The following is a 19,523-nucleotide window of genomic DNA, read 5'->3' as shown; positions in this document are numbered from 1 at the left end:
AAAATCCAGTAAAACCCCTTTAAGAAAGTAAAAGTGGGGTTTTTGGCTTTCTTAGAATTTTTGGACAGCTATTAGTGTGTAGAATTATTATGTAACTAATTGAAATGTAACTTGTTTATTATCATCTGTTAACCACTTAGTGACCACCAATACACCTTTTTACAGCAGTCACTAAGGGGCCTTAGACTGGGCCGCCACTTTTTTAGGGCAGCCCAGTCTGACCGCTGCACTGTTCCCCCTGGGGAGCGGGGCCCGGCTCTGACATGAGAGCTGCGCTCCTGCTTTATCAGCCCGGACCAGCAAGAGTGCCAATCCGGGCTGTTTAATGCTTTACATGCCACGGACAATGGAGCCAGCCACATGTAGGGAGCGGACTCCTTCTGTCTCCCATCGGAACCCTGCAAATGCAATCGCTGGGTACCGATGTGTGTAAAGGCTGGCTGGGGTCTGATATAGGACCCAAGCCAGCCTTGAGTATTTTCCATTAGACTGTGCCTCTCTGGCGCAGCCTTATGGTCAGTGCCAGGAAAGCACTGCTATTAAAATGCAATGCACTATAGGGATAGTGCATTGTATTTTAAAAGCAATACAAATGTTGTCTGTTTATTAAAAAGGACCTGTCACCACTCCTGACATGCCTGTTTTAAAAGCGCCATGCATTCCCCATGTTATAACAATTCCGGAGCATCTATTATATCTGTATGTTGTACCATTACTTTTTTATTCCCGCTAGAAGTTATGAATGAATTGCTAGCAGTCTGCAGTAAGGATACCGAGGGGTGGTAACCAGTTGGGGGTTGTCCCTCTGTACCCTTACTGCAGACTGCTAGCAATTCATTCATAACTTCTAGTAGAAAAAATAAAGGAACAGCACAACATAGAGCCATAAGAATAGATGTTCCAGAATTATTAAATAGGAAAAGCATGTAGCTATTAAAACATGCATGTCAGGGGTGGTGACAGGTCCACCCCTGACATGCATTCCAGTAAAAAAAATAAAAACATAATAATGCTTTTTTTTCCATTGAAAATGCTTTTCAATAAAAAAAAAATATAGCACAAAAAAAAAAAATCTACCTCATATGTTTGGTATCGCCATGTCCATAACGACCCGCACTACATAAATATCATGTAAATTATCCCCAACGGTGAATGCCTTAAAGATAAGACAGAATTGCCATTTTTTTTCTTAGTTGCCACCGAAGAAACTTAATAACAAGCAATTTTTACTCCAAAATGATACCAATTAAAACTACGAGTCGTCCTGCAAAAATCAAGCCCTCACACAACTGTTAAAAAATAAATAAAAAAAAGTTATGGGAAGCGACAATGCAAAAAGATTTTCTTCCTTTTAAAAAAATAAAAAGTTTTATTGCACAAAAGTGGTAAAACCTAAAAAAAAAAGATATGGATTTGGTATTGCTGTAATCGTACTGCCCCAGAGAATAAAGGTATTATGATATTTATACCAAAAAATGAACGTAAATGTATGTAAAATGTATAATGTAAAAGCTCAGTAGCAGTACTGCTGTTTTTTCCCCATCTCTCTCCCAGAAAGAGTTAATAAAAGTGAATCAGAAAGCTATGTGTACCCCAAAATGGCGCCATTAAAACTACAACTTGTCCCGCAAAAAACAAGCCCTCATACAGCTAAATAGAAGAAAAAAGAAGTTATAGCTCTTGGAAGGCGACGATGAAAAAAGGAAGAAAAACGCTTGGTCAGTAAGGCTCAAAACAGGCTGGTCACTAAGGGGTTAAAGTGAGAATACTAAGCAAACAATTCAAAATTTACAAATAAATATTTCTGATATTTCCCCCAAAAAAATCCGTGACCAATATAGTCCCCCTTCTTTTCTATTATAGTCGTTAGCATTTCATCCATGGAGTCTGTCACTTTCTTAATCTGTTGACGATCAACTTTTTCTGCTGCGGCAACCACAGCCGCCCAGACACTGTTTGGAGAGGTGGACTGTGTTTCTTCACCGTAAATCCCCCGTTTCAGAAGGGCCCACAAGTTCTTAATAGGGTTTAGGTCAGGTGAGGAAGGGGGCCAGGTCAGTATTCTTTCATCTTTAAGGCCTTTACTGGCTAGCCATGCAGTGGAGTACTTCCATGCATGTGATGAAGCATTGTCCTGCATAAAAATCATGGTTTTCTTGAAAAATGCAGACTTTCTCCTGTACCATTGCTTGAAGAAAGTGTCTTCTAAAAACGGTCAGCAGTTGTTGTTTTTTTTTTTAACTCGTTTTATTGAACTAATGCAATAAACAGGTCAATACCAATAAAGGTTGGGCATAAAACCTACATACGGTAGACCAGCATACACTTGTATGTACATATACAATGTTGTTCCTGAGATATGAGTACAAAAAGTCTTGTATTGCACACATACCAGGGAAAAAAAGCATACATTTAGGTGATAGAGGCTAAAGCAGTAGTCTCTGATGGAACAGATTACATGGTCTGCGGAGAAGAGCATCATGATCCTCAGATTTTTAAAAAATGTCAGTAGGTATGGGAGTTGATTTTGAGACCATCTTTAACATGAAAAGGCCCAACTAGCTCATCTTAAATAATGCCAGCCCATACCAGTACCCCACCTCCACCTTGCTGGATTCAAAGTGGAGCTTTGTGCCCATTACTGATCTAGCCACGGGCTGATCCATCTGGTCCATCAAGATTCACTCTCATCAATCATAAAACCTTTGAAGAATCTGTCTTCAGACATTTCTTGGCCCAGTGTTGATGTGTCTTGTTCAGTGGTGGTCGGGTTTCAGGCTTCCTTACCTTGGCCATGTCTCTGGGGCACTGAACACCTTGTTCTTCTGGGCACTCCAGGGAGGTTGCAGTTCTGGAATATGACAGCACTGGAGAGGATAATGAGTTCCTAGTCTCTTCATGTTTGATTCTTCTCAAATCTTTGGCAGTTAATTTGCATCTTTTTACCCTCAACATGTTTCTTGTGACCCTGTTGACTATTTACAACAAACCGTTTGATGGTTCTGTGATCACGCCACAATATCGTAGCAGTTTCAAGAGTGCTGCATCCCTCTGAATTAAATCTCTTTTTTGGCCCATTTTGCCAGAGGAAAAACAAGCTGCCTAATAATTATGCAGACCTTGATATAGGATCTTGATCTTCTTGGGCCACACTCTCCCTCATTACACATTACATCATATACATGATATAGTCAAAATACTCGCTTACCTAATAATAGTCCACACAGTGTATGAGGAGTCGTACTGAGCCACACAAAATAGTCAAAAAAAAATCCAGATGCTAAACCTTGTCTGAGGGGCCACCATACACATTAGACTATTGTTGGCCGAACCAGCCATTTACAGCCGGATCAGCTAATAATCGTTTCTCCTCACCCCCCTATTGAAAACACATATATGCTCAGTCATAAAGCTAATGGGCATAACTCCCTCCCCCACACCTATATTACGTTGTAGGATCACTAGAATTCCCATCTGGCACCACAGCAGAGCATGCTCAGTACAGACACTGATCCAGCAGGGGGCGAAGTGTTGCTGCTAACAGGAAACCAACAGCTGTGGATGTGAGTAAAGTATAAGGTATGGAAATGTGCTCTCCTCCAGATTGAAGAAACCTCTCTTTACTACCACCTGCACAGGCGGCTCTCTTCCTGGTAGAGGACAACTAAGTTGCATACAGTCATGTGTGCTGAGGACGATTGCTTCCACCATTTATAGATGATATTAATGGGTTTTTGTGACTTCCATTGCTGAAGGAGTCATCATGGTAGCTGTACTCCCTTCGGTTAACCCTTTGGGTACATCTTGTCGAATTGCCTGGTTGCAAAATAATAGGCACATGTATTGTAATAACTCAATTTCACCCCCAAATTAAACAGAAAACTGGAAACAGTAAGCAATGAGGAGGTGTAGAAACACAGCCCATGTGAAAGTTCTTCTACACTGTATACAGATGAGGATTTCGGGGCTCTGATGATAAGGGGGGAAGGCAGGGCTGTTTGTTTGTGTTGACATTTCACTGAGCTGCCATAGTTTCTGTCTGTGATGTCACCAGCTCCGAGCATGCTCCAATCCCCCATCTTTGGCTACTGTCTGCTGGTTCTGCCTTGCCAAACCCAAGCTCACTAAAGCTTCTGCTGCTGCCCCAGAGGAGAGGGACCCCCATGTAGTTTGCTGAACACCCCCTCTCCTGCTTCCACCCTCCCTCGGCCCTTAGTCTCTAGTGTTTCTGTATATCCTTAGTGGTAAATGCTACAATGGTGCCTCCTTGTGGATTGTGTGGCTGGTGTCACGTTGTTTACATCTAGCTGCTTGTGCCCATATGATACACATAACCAGTCCTGCATTTGTTGGTATGAGACCACTCTAATGATGTGCCAGGTAAGTAAATGAACCCCCTCGTCTGCAATATTGTTACAGCTTGTTAGTAGTGACCCGCTCCCCCTCCGATGCTGCTGATCCATTCAGGGCTGAGATAGAAAACAATTGCATTGTTTCCTTGTTGAATACAAAGGAGTTACCTATAGCAGTTTTTTTTGTTTGTTTTTTAATGCAAAATGAAGGACACCACAACCGACTCTGATAGTCAGTGGGATTCATCAGGTTCTGTTGGTGCCTGCCATGTTAGAACAATGTAAATAACTGAAGCCAACATGAACAGAACCTTAGCTAAACTAAGATGGCGGCCATTTCTACCCCTGTCTGCTGTGCATGCTGTGTGGCAAACAGTATTATTTTGTAATATTTAGCAACTTCGGGAATGTGGTTCTGCAGGGCTGCAACTCTGCAGGGCTGGAAACTGTGCCATCTGGTGGAAGAATACAGCTCTGCAGGGCTGGAAACAGTGCCATCTGGTGGAAGAATACAGCTCTGCAGGGCTGGAAGCAGTGCCATCTGGTGGAAGAATACAGCTCTGCAGGGCTGGAAACTGTGCCATCTGGCGGAAGAATACAGTTCTGCAGGGCTGGAAACAGTGCCATCTGGTGGAAGAATACAGCTCTGCAGGGCTGGAAACGGTGACATCTGGTGGAAGAATACAGCTCTGTAAGGCAAGATACTGATCTAGAAAATTACAGCACTGCAGAGCAGGAAACGCTGACATCTAGTGTACAAATACAGTGTCGCAATGCATGAAACTGACATCTAGTCATGTTTCTCAACTTGTTCTGAGGGCCCACCTACCGATCATGATTTGAGAATATCCAACAGGTTGAATACATGTAGTAACTCCTAAGGTATTGGCAATAACATTATTACCTGCACAATACTAAGAATATCCTGAAAACATGACCTGCTGGGGGTCGTGAGGACTGGAATAGTGAGTGACCTCTAGTAGAGAAATACAGCTCTGAAGGGAGGAATTACTGACATCTATGGAAGATCATGGCTTTGCAGGGCAGGAAAGACATCTAGAGAAGACAATGACTGTGCAGGACAAGAAACACTGACATCTAGTGGAGGAATATAGCTTTGCAGGGCAGAAAACACTGACATCTAGTGGAGGAATACAGCTTTGCAGGGCAGAAAACACTGACATCTAGTGGAGGAATACAGCTTTGCAGGGCAGAAAACACTGACATCTAGTGGAGGAATACAGCTTTGCAGGGCAGAAAACACTGACATCTAGTGGAGGAATACAGCTTTGCAGGGCAGAAAACACTGACATCTAGTGGAGGAATACAGCTTTGCAGGGCAGAAAACACTGACATCTAGTGGAGGAATACAGCTTTGCAGGGCAGAAAACACTGACATCTAGTGGAGGAATACAGCTTTGCAGGGCAGAAAACACTGACATCTAGTGGAGGAATACAGCTTTACAGGGCAGATAACACTGTCATCTAGTGGCAGACAATGGTTTTGCAAAGTAGCAAACGCATATCTTGTAGAAGAATACAGCTCTGCAGAAAAGTGATCGCTCTCCTCAGCTGTCTCACACTGGTTACTAAAATATCAGCATGTATTCCTGTATCAGCAATGTATTCTGCAGCGCAGTACAGAGAATGCGTTCACTCTCCCCCTTGTGAATGTGAATCTCTGATCAGAGGAATGTGCCCATGGTTGCATGGCTGGGATTCATTGTGATGGCTGTATTCTTGCGGGGTTTCGTGTAGATGCTTACACAGAAGAAGGGGAAGTCCTGATGAAGGCCATACTGATGTTTTACAGTGCGGCATTTCTGCACCCTTGTGGGGGAATCTTAGCGCAGATCTGACTTCTTCAGTAACCTCTGCTCTCACATCCTCTTTATAGTTTTCTGTTTGATTTAATGATGCAAAGGATATATGGTGGATGTTGGGTCATGTAATTAGCTCTGGCTTATTCTCTTTTGTGACCACCAAGGGGTGCTGCAGCTTTTTTATTTTATTATTATTATTATTATCATTACTTTTATTATCATCCTGGTAATCGGGTATCCCCACTGCTGCATTCCTCCAGACCCTCGGCAGCTGACATCAGTTCTGCCATCTGTGCAGAAATTAACAAGGCGTCCATGTATTGCATATGAACCGGCCTTGGTAGCACACATTGCCATGCTGTGGGTAACGATGACACCTTAGATCCAATTCAGCTTTTTTTTTCTGTTCCTCCAGATGACCCAGAAACGAGAGATGCCTGGTGGGCCGAGATCCGGCAGGAGATAAAATCTCACGCCAAAGCGCTGGGCTGCCATGCTGTTGTAGGCTACAGTGAGTCCACTAGCATTTGGTGAGTGATGCAGGTACATGGGCTTGGTCAAGAGAGGGCTAATGACTGCCCTATGGGTGGGGCTGTGACTACCACTGGTTGGGAGATGGGAGCGGTTCCAGGTCATTTACCAGCTGTGTCTTCTCCCTGCAGTGAAGAAGTCTGCATCCTGTCCGCCTCGGGCACAGCCGCTGTACTGAACCCCCGATTCTTGCAGGAAGCTGCCAGCGAATGCTGTTTGGAACAAAGGTTGTCGTCGCAGCCCGGCTTCTTTGTAGGGTCAGACAAGGGAGAGTTTGATTTTATCCTTCAGAGCAAGGATAGTGGCGCTCGTCTAGGGTAGGTCATGTCATTATAGGGGCAAGTGCAGGATGAACACCCCAATAACTAACATCACCAGAGGTAACGCCTCTTTACAGCTAGATCATAGGACACATTTAAAGGGGCAGCTTCCCAGCCAGAGCCAAACACATCACTTCACCCACCCCTTGGCCCCATGTGGAGCCTAGGCCACTACTGTTGAGTGGAGGGAGGGATTTGTAGTAAAAGCGGCCATGTTGGATTTTCACCCCCAATCCTGTCCATCAAAAAGCCAACTCGATTCCTTTTATAAGAGTCCTCAGGCTGTTGAGGGGGCCTGACCACTCTACCTCTGGGCACCTTACATGGGAACTGATGTGCCATTTTTTTTGTAGTTGGTTCCTGTTATTATGGCAGGACTGCCCCTTCAAATACCTCAGCCAAACCAAATGGCACAAAAAGAACTAACCCACAGGATGCGTGCTAAGATTCCACTGATGAAACGGGTCGTTCAGCGCCATTCGTTTCATGCTTTGCTTTTTGTGTCAGTGTGGCCGCCTATTGGGGGAGTGATGGGGTCTCATTCCCGGGCGTCTGTTATTTAATGGCTCCCAGTCTGGGGGCACAGGACCTTGCAGCCTCATGGACTATACGTGAAGCTCTGCCCACTACATACTGTAATCCTAACACTAGTCCAGCTCCTGCTGTAACTTTCTAGCCCCAGTCATATCCAGAGCTGCAGTTACAATTCCGCTGCCTTACATGGAAGACCTCGAGAATGCAGCTCTGTATGTGGTGTAACAGAGATTTCAGAGTGCAGCTCAGTATGTGACTAAAGTATAAGATATGGTTTTACTGCAGATTGATGGCTGCAGCTCTGCATTGTCTGAAACGTAATACATGAAGTAACAGCAGAATTATGAGCACAGCTCTGGATGTGACTGAAGTATGACATGGGACCGGACTGTAGGACATGATGTAACGGCAGAATGGTGACTGCAGCTCTGGCTGTGACTGGACTGTATGACATGATGTAACGTCAGAATGGTGACTGCAGCTCTGGCTGTGACTGGACTGTATGACATGATGTAACATCAGAATGGTGACTGCAGCTCTGGCTGTGACTGGACTGTATGACATGATGTAACGGCAGAATGGTGACTGCAGCTCTGGCTGTGACTGGACTGTATGACATGATGTAACGTCAGAATGGTGACTGCAGCTCTGGCTGTGACTGGACTGTATGACATGATGTAACGGCAGAATGGTGACTGCAGCTCTGGCTGTGACTGGACTGTATGACATGATGTAACGTCAGAATGGTGACTGCAGCTCTGGCTGTGACCTGACTGTATGACGTGATGTAATGGCAGAATAGTGACTGCAGCTCTGGCTGTGACTGGACTGTATGACGTGATGTAATGGCAGAATGGTGACTGCAGCTCTGGCTGTGACTGGACTGTATGACATGATGTAATGGCAGAATGGTGACTGCAGCTCTGGCTGTGGCTGGACTGTATGACGTGATGTAATGGCAAAATGGTGACTGCAGCTCTGGCTGTGACTGGACTGTATGACATGATGTAACGTCAGAATGGTGACTGCAGCTCTGGCTGTGACTGGACTGTATGACATGATGTAACATCAGAATGGTGACTGCAATTCTGGCTGTGACTGGACTGTATGACATGATGTAACGTCAGAATGGTGACTGCAATTCTGGCTGTGACTGGACTGTATGACATGATGTAACGTCAGAATGGTGACTGCAGCTCTGGCTGTGACTGGACTGTATGACGTGATGTAATGGCAAAATGGTGACTGCAGCTCTGAATGTGACTGGACTGTATGACGAGTATAATTCATGATGCAGGAACCATGTTTGTAAGAAAAAAACTCTTCTTTTGTCCACAGGACGGAAGAGTCGCCGCTGCCACCATGCAGTTTCTGTCACATCCCCTATGACGAGCTGAACATGCCATTTCCCGCTCACCTCACCTTCTGTTACAGCTGCCGCAAGCAGAAGGTTCCCGATGTCCTGTTCACTACCATAGATTTGCCGGCTGATACTCCAGTAGTGGGAAAAGGCTGTCTAATTCAGGCGAGGTACTGATGTCTGCATGTCCTGGGTCATGTCTCCTTGTCGTCCACATTAACCCGTCACAACTCCTCTACATGTGAGGTAGCTCATCTTATTCTTTGCCGCATCAGGTTGTGTCGTCTAAAGAAGAAGGCGCAAGCAGAGGCAAATGCCACCACCATCAGTAACCTGCTGCCCTTCATGGAGTACGAGCTGCACACCCAGCTTATGAACAAGCTGAAGCTGAAGGGGATGAACGCCCTGTTCGGCCTGAGGATTCAGATCACAGTCGGGGAGAACATGCTGCTGGGACTGGCGGTAAGTGTCACCACCAGCAGAAGATGCCACTGAACTCTGTGCTGCCCTAACCGGATGTGGGGAGAGAGTGAGGCCCCCACTATCCCTAGGGTACCACTGTGTTCACTCCCACTTCATCTGTAATTGGGGTCTTTCTTAGTCTGCCACAGGGGTGTATCTGGCCTCATTACCAACCCCTGGGGGGATCCAGATTTCCGGTAAGACTCCCAACGAAGGACCATACGAGCAACATCTTTCCCACATGCAGAAGAAGATCAATGAAACCATTGCCAAAAACAAGGAACTTTATGAAGTCAACCCCCCGGTGAGTGGCTAGTGATGTTGATTAAAGGGGTTGTCTCATCATGGACAATGGGGGCATATCGCTGGCAAGACCCACTGTCTAAAGAGACCACACCTGTAATCATTTACATAACTGCATGCAGAGTATTCAGCAATCTGACATTTCTATCTGAGTGCGTTAGTTCTTTTTGAAAACGGGGGACCAACTCCATATTAATGGTCACTGGTTTGGAGTGGGTTCTCATACAAGCTCCTGTAGTTGTAATGTGTAGATGTCACAAGACTTTTCTCAATTATTATGCATTCGTGACCAGGTTATTATCATTAAAAGGGTTATCCAACACTAACAAATGCTCCCCCATATGGGGGGCCTCTCACACTGATACTACTTACCTGGCTCCCTGCGCCGCTCCTGGCCCCCGCACCTCCGCTGCTGCTTCTCCCCGTGCGTGGATGAAAACATCCGCCTGCCATTGGCTGACCCCCCTCTCCCCCGACACCAGATGTTTTTAGTGGCACAGGGAGCCAGGTAAGTAGAATCAGTGTGAGGGGCCACGCATTTGGGGGAGCATTCGTTAGTGTCGGATAAACCCTTTAATTACTGATTAGTATACACTGCTGTTATTATTAATGTAGGAATTACTGGAAGAGATTATTGGGTCTCCTATCCCGGAGCCACGGCAGAGAACAAGGCTGCTCCGCTCTCATTCTGAAAGCTCCGATGAGGTTCTGGAACTTGATCTCTCTCATGGTAAAAAGGATGCCTTTGTCCTGGAGGTAAGAAACCAAATGACCGCAGTTCGGACTGACATACACTTACGCCTGTCTTGATCTCGTTACACTAACATAAGATGCGCTTAATTTATTAAGAGGCAAATTCCACTTAATAAATTAGGCGCATTTCTGCCCTGCCGTGTGCCAGATACTGCAGTCTGTGCCGGCTACAGGCTGGCGAAGACTTCAGCTATAACTTATGATTCCGTCTGGCGAAAGTTATAGTAAATTCGGTGGGCAGCACTAAGCCCCCTACCCAGAAGCCTCACTTCTTTGCTTGGCGCTTCAGAAACCTGCTGAGAAGCTTAAAAAAATGCACATTACGGTGCACATATCATATTGTGCCATAATTTTTTACTTATTTACGCCACAATAGTGATGTAAAAGCCTTAATAAATGCCCCTCCATGTTTCCTTCCATCTGTGGCTCGTAAGTGGCGCTGGGTATATTCTAAGGTCTATGACCACTGACCCAAGTTATAAAAGGCTATATGTTGAGGAAGACTCCTTCAAAGGGGTTTTCTGCAATATTTGTATTGATCTATCCTCAGGATTGGTCATCAATATCAGATCGACGGAAGTCCAACACCCCCGCCAATCAACTGGTTGATTGCAGCGGTGAGCAGGTGTAATTAGAAGTTGTCCCATTCACTTCCTATAGGAACGAGCTGTTCCATTCACTTCCTATAGGAACGAGCTGTTTCATAGAAGTGAATTGGATGGCTTCTTGTATTTGCACCTGCTCACCGCTGTGCTATTGGTGGCTTCCAGGCAAGTGAGTTGATCGTTGGGGGTCCTGGTATGAGAATAGGTCGTCGATAAAAATATCTTGCAAAACCCCTTTTAATCCAGTGTCAGTAGGACCAGCAGGCAGGTTTTCCAGACAGTTTCATAGGTGCAAATCTGCTGACAGATGTCCTTTAACCCTTTCCGACCTCCGTCATAATAGTACGGTGGAGGTTGGGTCTTTAAAGATAGAGCGCACTTGCGAGAGCAGCGTAGCCTCTGGGTGTCTGCTGTTTCATACAACAGACCCCCAGGGCTAATGTCTGCAGTCAGCTGTAATACAGATCACAGGCTCTTAATCCCTCAGATGCCATGGTCAAATGTGACCACGGCATCCGAGAACTCAAAACTCAGAAGCATTGAGCTTCCCCATGCAGCAGTCAGGGAAGCCGTTCGTTGCCTGTGAAAGGGCCTGCTGAGGTTCCGATGTTTTTCACAGGTATATTCCATTGAAGACCTGCAGGTGGCAGCACTACATTGCAATATATGGAATTTGTCAACGGATTTATTTCTATCTATATATAGAAGTGGCAATTTAATTATTGAACCATGGGAAAGTAGAAAAAAATATAAAAATTTAAGAAATATATTAAAATTTTAATCGCGTCCGTTCCCCTAAAATAGAAGTAAAGAATGAAAAAAATAAACGTCATTGGCATAGCCGCATGCGAAACACCCGTACTATTTAAATATAAAAATAGCATTGTAACGGGGGGAAAAAAGATTTTTTTTTTTTTTTGTCACTTCACCAAAAAATAGAATAAAAAGTGACCAAAAAGTCACACACCCCCCAAAATTGTATAACTAAAAATTACAGATCGTCCTGCAAAAAATTAATTAAAGAAATTATGGCTCTGGGAAGAAAAGGGAGTGAAAAACAAAAATGACCAGGGGTAGAAGAAGTTAAAGGAATGTTCTGTTATGTTGCTGCCACCCTCTTCCCCCTTTCCCAGTGTAAAATTCAACATTTTGTTTAGCGCTGTCAGGTCCTACTCCATGGATTGTGGGGGTAGCTGGATTGGAACCTGTATGTTTGTTTGTTTTCTTTCAGATTGATGACACTGATGCTGTGGAAGATGTCCACTCACTCCTGACAGATGTCCCACCCCCTCCAGGTGACAATCCCTGCTGGTTGCAAATGCTGCTCAATGAAGAACACTTTTCAATGTTAAAGGGGTTGTCCGAGCTAAACCCGGACATATCCCCATCTTCACCCCTCCGGCCCCCCTGATATGAGCATCGGAGCTTAATTGCGCAGTGCAAAGGCATTTTTAGGAGATCCGGTGACGTACCGGGCTCTCCATAGGAACTGCTAGGCGGTGGCAAATGCTCTGATGCGCATGAACCCGGACAACCCCTTTTAAATAAAGTAATGTGTGGAAGTAATCTCCATGAACAGTAGTATACCTCTCTAAATACATTACTTATATTGTACTAGTCCTGAGATGCTGTACTATACTCCATGTATAGTTTTATTCCGGCCGCTTCTTGGCATGTTTGCTGTTCTGCTGTCGGACCTCCATTATAGTGAATGGGGCCGGAGTGGACTTCCAAGGGCACGCGCCGCACAGATCCGGCAGGCCTTTCACCAGCCAGAACAGAAATAAAAAAAAAAAACTGATCAGGCACCATTGACTTAGGCTACTTTTACACTAGCAAGTTTTCCGGTATTGAGTTCCGTCTTAGGGGCTCGAAACTGGAAAAAATGCATCAGTTTAACCCTAATGCATTCTGAATGGAAAGCATTTCGTTCAGTATGCATCAGGATGTCTTCAGTTCCGTCCCCTTTACGGTATTTGGCCGGAGATAATCCTGCAGCATGCTGCGGTATTAATGCCGGATCCGGTACCAAGAGTTTATGAAATTGCCGCATTGACGGATCCGGTTTTCTTGTCTCCGCATGCGCAGACCTTTTAAAAATGTAAAAAAAAAAAAATACCGGATCTGTTTTTCCGGATGACACCGGAGAGACGGATACGGTATTTCAATGCGTTTGTCAGACGGATCCGGAAACAAATGATATCCGTTTGCATACTGATTTCCGCATCAGATGCCTGCCAGATTCTTCTAACGCTAGTGTGAATGTACCTCTAGATTGATTTTAATGCCTGATCAATGCTTGCAGTGGTTTTGTGTCTGACCCCAAAATGCAACTGAACTGATGCATACTGACCAGTTTTGTCCCCGTTGACAATGAATGGGGACAAAACTGATCAGTTTAAGGCTACTTTCACACTAGCGTTTCTATTTTCCAGTACTGAGATCCGTCATAAGGTCACAATACTGGGGGGAAAAAACGCTTCCCATTCATTGTCAATGGGGACAAAACGTAACTGAACAGAATGGAATGCTCCAAAATGCATTCTGTTCCGTTTTTGGTTGCGTTTCCATACCGGAGATCAAATCGCATGCGGTTTTCTTTTCATCATGGAATGCGGAGCAAGATGGATCATGACCCACAATGCAAGTCAATGGGGACGGATCCCTTTTCTCTGACACAATAGAAAACTGCAAATTTGGCAAAAGAAGTGGGAAGCAAGGCGCTCATAGGGTAGTAAGTTTTGGGTACCAAATCTAGAGAGTATGCTGTGTCAATTGTTTTGCTCACCTTCTGGTGTTGTGCATGCGTCAGTACAACACTCGCGAAGGCGTGGGGGTTGGTGCTGTCAGTATCTTCTCAGTCCTTGGAGTTGCCAGTTCTCCAAAGGAATTATAATGAATGCTGTAAGAAGCTCTGGACTGGGGTCGTACACAATGTGATACCTCTTGGCGCAAAACCACAACCGCGAATTACGTCTTATAAAAAAGTTTTTATCTTTTATCAGGTGACAACGCGTTTCGGAGTAAAAGTACTCCTTTTTCAAGTCTTTGGTTCGGGCTTCTGTGTGTGGCACGCCAAAGCGCCTTGATTGGTCGCGCTTACTGCATGTTCCCGGTTCCAAAGACTTGAAAAAGGAGTACTCTTACTCCGCATCCTGATCAAAAATAAAAATATTTTTATAAGAAGTAATTTGCGGTTATGGTTTTGTGCCAAGAGGTATCACATTGTGTACGACCCTAGTACACAGCTTCTTACAACAATAGAAAACGGATCCGTCACCCTATGAACTTTCAATGGTGTTCATGATGGATCCGTCTTGGCTATGTTAAAGATGATACAAACGGTTGGTTGTATTATCAGTAAAGGAAGCATTTTTGATGAACCCTGCCGGATCCATCAAAAACGCTAGTGTGAAAGTAGCCTAAGTATTGTATGGGCATAGTGACTTCACCAGCAGAATAGTGAGTGCAGCTCCGGAGTATAATACAGCATGTAACTCAGGATAGGATAAGTAATGTATTGTATGCACACAGTGACATCACCAGCAGAATATTAAAGGGGTTGTCTCATCCTGGACAGTGGGAGGCATATCGCTAGGATATGTCCCCAATGTCTTATAGGTGCGGGTCCCACCTCTAGGACCCGCACCTATATTGAGAACAGAGCCCCGCAAGTGAAGAAGGGCGCATGCGCAGCCGCCCTCCATTCATTTCCTATGGGGCCGGCGAAAATAGCTGAGTTTTGGAATGGGAGCATGGGCCGTGCATGCGCGGTACGCTACCATTCACTTCTATGTGGAGCTGGCTTGGTGGAGGCCGCACCAGAGTCCTCCTGCCACCACCTTGCGGGGCTCCATTTTTTATATACCCCCATTGTCCATGATGAGACAACCCCTTTAAGTGTAGCTGTGGAGTGTAATACAGGCTGTTAATTGTATAAGTCATTTGACTGTAGTGCTGCTGTTCTTATCGTTATGCAGGATTCTACAGCTGCAACACCGAAATCATGCCTGGGATCAACAACTGGACCTCAGATATCCAGGTCAGGGCTGTTCGCTACACTGTCTTCTTCATGTATCTCCAGGCACTCTTCTTATAATGTCCTAACTCTCTGATTTCTTCATTTAAGATGTTCACATCTGTCCGCGTCATAAGACTTCCCAACGTAAACCTGACCAACCAGACCTTGAACAAAAACTTCAACGACATGTGTGAGAACCACCTGAAGGTACAGGGTCCTTCTCCTTGGTGGCGACATTAGAGCTATTATGGGGGTTTCTGTTATAGAGAAAAGCCTGTTAATGAGTTTAGGGCGCATGCTGATCCAGGGGTGACGTCAGCATCCAGCAAACTGGTTAGAGGCTAGGGACCACTACATTCTGGGAGGAGGGGTTTGGCATGGCCAACCTAGACGTACCACTGCGTACCACCATTTAGGGGTCTGGAGACCTTCAGCCCCTTGAAGGGAACCTGTCACCACAATAACAGCTCCCTATCTGCAAAGAGTACCATGCAGCTTTGTTCATCAAGCCCCCATAGATGTTTTTGGTTACTTTGTCTAGTGGCTAAATTTGCAGAAAGCTTGTTTGTCATCCGTATCATTGGGGGACACAATCTTGACATTGGGTATAGCTATGGCCACTAGTAGGCGACACTAAGCAAAAAAAAGTGTTAGCTTCTCCTCTCAGCTATATACCTCCTGCAGACACGGAGCTAATCAGTTTTTAGCTTAGTGTCCGTAGGAGGCAGACCTCCCTGCTTTGCAGGTCTGCTGAATTTTTTTTCTTTTCATATTCAGTTTGCATATGTGTATTGTTAGCATGGCTCCCCTCCCTGGGTAGAGCGGTCGTACTGTCCTTGTTGTCACCCCTAGATGCTGGTTCCCTACTGAGCCGCTTCAGCCTTCTCTACTTCTTCCCTTTCTCCACATACTGTCACTGCCTGCTCGGCTAGTGTTCATAGCCATTGGGGGCTCGGATGCCCCCTTTCTGCTGTGGGGTGCCTGCGCAGGTGGTGTTGGTCCAGGTTCTCTAGCCTTGACTTGTTCGTCATGGTCCCGCTGGAGTGTTCTTCTCTTCTGGCAGTCCGGTATGGTGTGTGGGGCCTTTGCCTGCAGGCATCCCTACTTCCTCTCCCATGGGAGGCAAGTTTTGTCACATCTGCAGTTCTTTGGCATTGATATATCCAGAAAGTTGGGAGTGAATTGCAGAGACTCTGCGCTTGCACACTGAGCCTCTAAAGCTACATTCATATGAACGTATTTTGTTTCTGTGTTCGGTAAATTTTTTTTTATTTTTTTTGCGGATTGGATGAGGGCCCATTCATTTTAATGGGTCTACAAATAATGCGGACAGCACACCATGTGCTATCTATATGTTTTGCAGACAAGGATAGGCATTGTTACAATGGATCCGCAAAAAAAAAAAAAACGGATGCCATACGTACGACATTCGTTAATTTTTTTAATTTTTTTTTTTGCGGACAGCAACACACATATGGTCCTGTGAATTTAGCCTAAAGCAAAGAACACAGCAGTTGGGCTTTCTGCACAAGCCTTGAGAACAGATACATATGTGCGGTATCTCTGGCACCTAATGTCTGACTTAGGGCTCATGCACACGAATGTATTTTCTTTCCTTGTCCACTCTGTTCTTTTTCCGACCATATGCGGAACCATTGTTCTTTTTGCATACTATGTGGGGGGAATAAACCGTTTTTTCTGCAAAGTTTGCCATTGGACAAATTAACCAAAAACATCCACTGAGGCTTGATGAACAGCGTTTTAAGGTACACTGGGTGGTTGGTGGGGCATTATGGTGGTGGCAGGTTCCCTGATGAGAAGATATTGCTTCATAATAGTGGGGTCATGAGTGTAGACAAGGCTTTTGGGTTCATCTGGAAGTGAAGCTGAATGTTTGTGTAATGAAAAAAAATCTGCAACTTTCTTAAACTGGATTCACATCTGCTTTTTTATTTCCGGCAGTTTGTTCCAGCGGAGCAACAGAATTCACTGTATCTGGCATACATGTCGGCATTTGGCAGGACAAAAAATACTACATGCAGCATTTTTTGTTAGTCCGAAAGTCGGCATATATGACTGACGACGGCTGGATCCCATTACAGTGAATGGGGATTCGGCTGTGCACGGTGGTGTCCAGTCTTTTCCTCCATCAGAACAGACTGCCGGAGTTAAGAACGCAGCCTAATACAGTTGTGTTTCCTCACCATTTTCTAGATCTCTCTTCCTATCAGTAAATGGGTATATTCCTGATGAACTGAAAGCGCATCATTTCTATTTCTATTTGTTTCTATTATACAACACTAAAAGAACACCATAATAATAATCATACACTTATGTTTTTTTGCTCATATCCCGTGATGTTTTTATGACATTTTTTATTTTATTTATTTTTTTGTACAAAGTATGAACTGTCTTCCATCAACTGGGAGAATACTATTAGTGTGCAGACAATCCAAGGCACCTTGATATTCCCATGGCAAATACTTTCATTTAAACGCTCATTAAAAACTGGCACAGCAGCGACATTTCGGCCACATATGGCCGTTTTTAAGCCAATGTACATTCAATGTACATTCAGCCTTTTGAGCCTCTTTATTTCCTCCTGCTGTGTAGGTAACGTGTGGAGTAATCCGAGTTCTCCCTTTTTTTCCCCCTTAGAGTCTGTACTTTAAGCTGCGTTCCATGATCCCATGCTGCCTCTGTCACGTCAATTTCACGGTCGCTGTGCCGGAGGACGAGTCCATACAGGTGACTCGAATCTGTTCTTGTGGTAACAGTCTGCCTCAGTGGTGGTGGTAACTTTAACATTTCTTTGCAGGTCGCGGTCACTGCAGTGGCAATTACCTTTGACAAGCAAGATGCTTTACAGACCAGTAAAAACAAGGCAGAACTTCCGCTACCGCGAGGTGAGGAGCCGAATGAACGGATAGTAGTGTTGTCACTGCATGAGACATGGGTTTTTCTAGTGGCGGTTCACCAAGCTCCGTAAAACCACCTGGCACATGCTTTGAGCATGTCCCCTGAAATGTTACTGCAGCCTGGAGGTTACATCGTGATGTGTAGGGCCCACTTTAAACTTTGCACATCTTGATATAACTGTACTTTTGAGGAGCAAGCTCATGAGTTGTAGTATAGCTGACACCAAGCCCAATAACCAGCTTGCAGATAATTCTGTTTCTAGTCATTTAATCCCTCAGATAACGTGGTATGTAATGACTGTGGCATATAAGAGGTTAGTCAGTGGGTGCTGATCAGTCGGTATGGCAGCCTGGCTGCCTTGTGAAGGCTTTCAGACCTGCCATAGTAAACTGCCTGCTAAGCCCTGCCTGCAGCAGAACTCTGTAGGAAGTAGGAAGCATCACCCATAGACTGCAATAGTCTACAGTCACATGTTTAATTCCCCTAAGAGGGATGTAAAAAATTAAAATCGCCCTCTTCCAAATTTTAAATCTAAAAATAAACAATAAAAAATGGGCATAATTAGCATTGCTGCTCCAAAAATATCCGAACTATTAACTCTTATACGTACCACAAAATAACTGTACATCATTGGTGCAGTGTAGGCGTATAGAGCACGCTCACATGCTGAACCTGCTCCATACACGGCGGGTATCATCTGTATAATACAGCAGACCTCCAGCCGCAATGACTGTGATTGGAGATAACTTTGATCCCAGTCATTTAACTCCCAGATGCCACATTCAATAGCGAACGCAGCATCTGAGCAGTTAGATGGAGGGGGATACTTCTGCACTCTGATTGAAGCCCCAGCAGCGAAATTGCAGGTCTGCAATCAGTTGTTATGGCAACCTGGCTCCCAGGCCCATCATTGGAAACTGCCTGTTAAGGTGTGCCTGGGGCATAACTTAATAGGCAAACTGTCAGAATCCCATAGACTTTAGTAGTATTCTATTGCAGTCTATGGTACAGGTGATGAAAAGGGGACTAAAAATTACAGTAAAAAAAACATTTAAAAAAAAAAGAAAAGAAAAAAAACCATTAAAAAATTATTTTCTTTTTTTCCCAAAAGTTTTTATTAGGAATGAGCGAATCAACTTTGGATGTTCCATCTGAAGTCGATTCGCATAAAACCTCATTCTAATGCCTCATGCACACGACTTTTGGGATTTTCTGCGGACCCATTGACTTTCAAGTTGTTAGTCATCCGTGTTTCCAGTCCGTGAAAAAAATATGACCTGTCCTATTTTTTTCACAGACAACGGTTCGCGGACCCATTCAAGTCAATGGGTCTATGAAAAAACACAGAGGCACACAAGATTGTCGTCCGCGTCCGTTTTTTTCCTATCATTTGCATGGCAAACTAAACTTAGATTTTTTTTTTACTTTCCTTCATGTTTGGAGATCCTCCAAAAATAAAAGAAGACACACGGAAACAAAAACGGACACGGATCACGGAATAACGTGTGTATGAGGCCTAATACTGTACGGGGCAGGAGCT

The 19,523-nt window shown here is 44.7% G+C and overlaps 1 protein-coding gene across 9 annotated transcripts in view; it reads left to right on the top strand.

Annotated features, from left to right (window-relative positions):
* The window catches only part of C2CD5 (C2 calcium dependent domain containing 5), a 66,981-nt gene that overhangs the window by 29,792 nt on the left and 17,666 nt on the right, over positions 1-19,523 (top strand). For 6 of the 9 annotated variants that reach the window (XM_044281298.1, XM_044281297.1, XM_044281293.1 and 3 more), the window contains 11 exons: positions 6,591-6,705; positions 6,838-7,023; positions 8,899-9,090; positions 9,196-9,382; positions 9,522-9,686; positions 10,301-10,441; positions 12,275-12,338; positions 15,024-15,085; positions 15,173-15,271; positions 17,723-17,812; positions 17,883-17,970. In XM_044281298.1, coding sequence (XP_044137233.1) covers positions 6,591-6,705; positions 6,838-7,023; positions 8,899-9,090; positions 9,196-9,382; positions 9,522-9,686; positions 10,301-10,441; positions 12,275-12,338; positions 15,024-15,085; positions 15,173-15,271; positions 17,723-17,812; positions 17,883-17,970 — 1,389 coding nt within the window. The remainder of the gene's footprint in view (positions 1-6,590; positions 6,706-6,837; positions 7,024-8,898; positions 9,091-9,195; positions 9,383-9,521; positions 9,687-10,300; positions 10,442-12,274; positions 12,339-15,023; positions 15,086-15,172; positions 15,272-17,722; positions 17,813-17,882; positions 17,971-19,523) is intronic. The other 3 variants (XM_044281301.1, XM_044281299.1, XM_044281296.1) reach the window with 1 other exon arrangement.

This window comes from Bufo gargarizans, chromosome 2 (genome assembly GCF_014858855.1).
Source record: "Bufo gargarizans isolate SCDJY-AF-19 chromosome 2, ASM1485885v1, whole genome shotgun sequence".
Classification (NCBI taxonomy): domain Eukaryota; kingdom Metazoa; phylum Chordata; class Amphibia; order Anura; family Bufonidae; genus Bufo; species Bufo gargarizans.
Note: the sequence above shows the minus strand (reverse complement) of the source record. Positions and strands in the feature narration are given on the sequence as shown.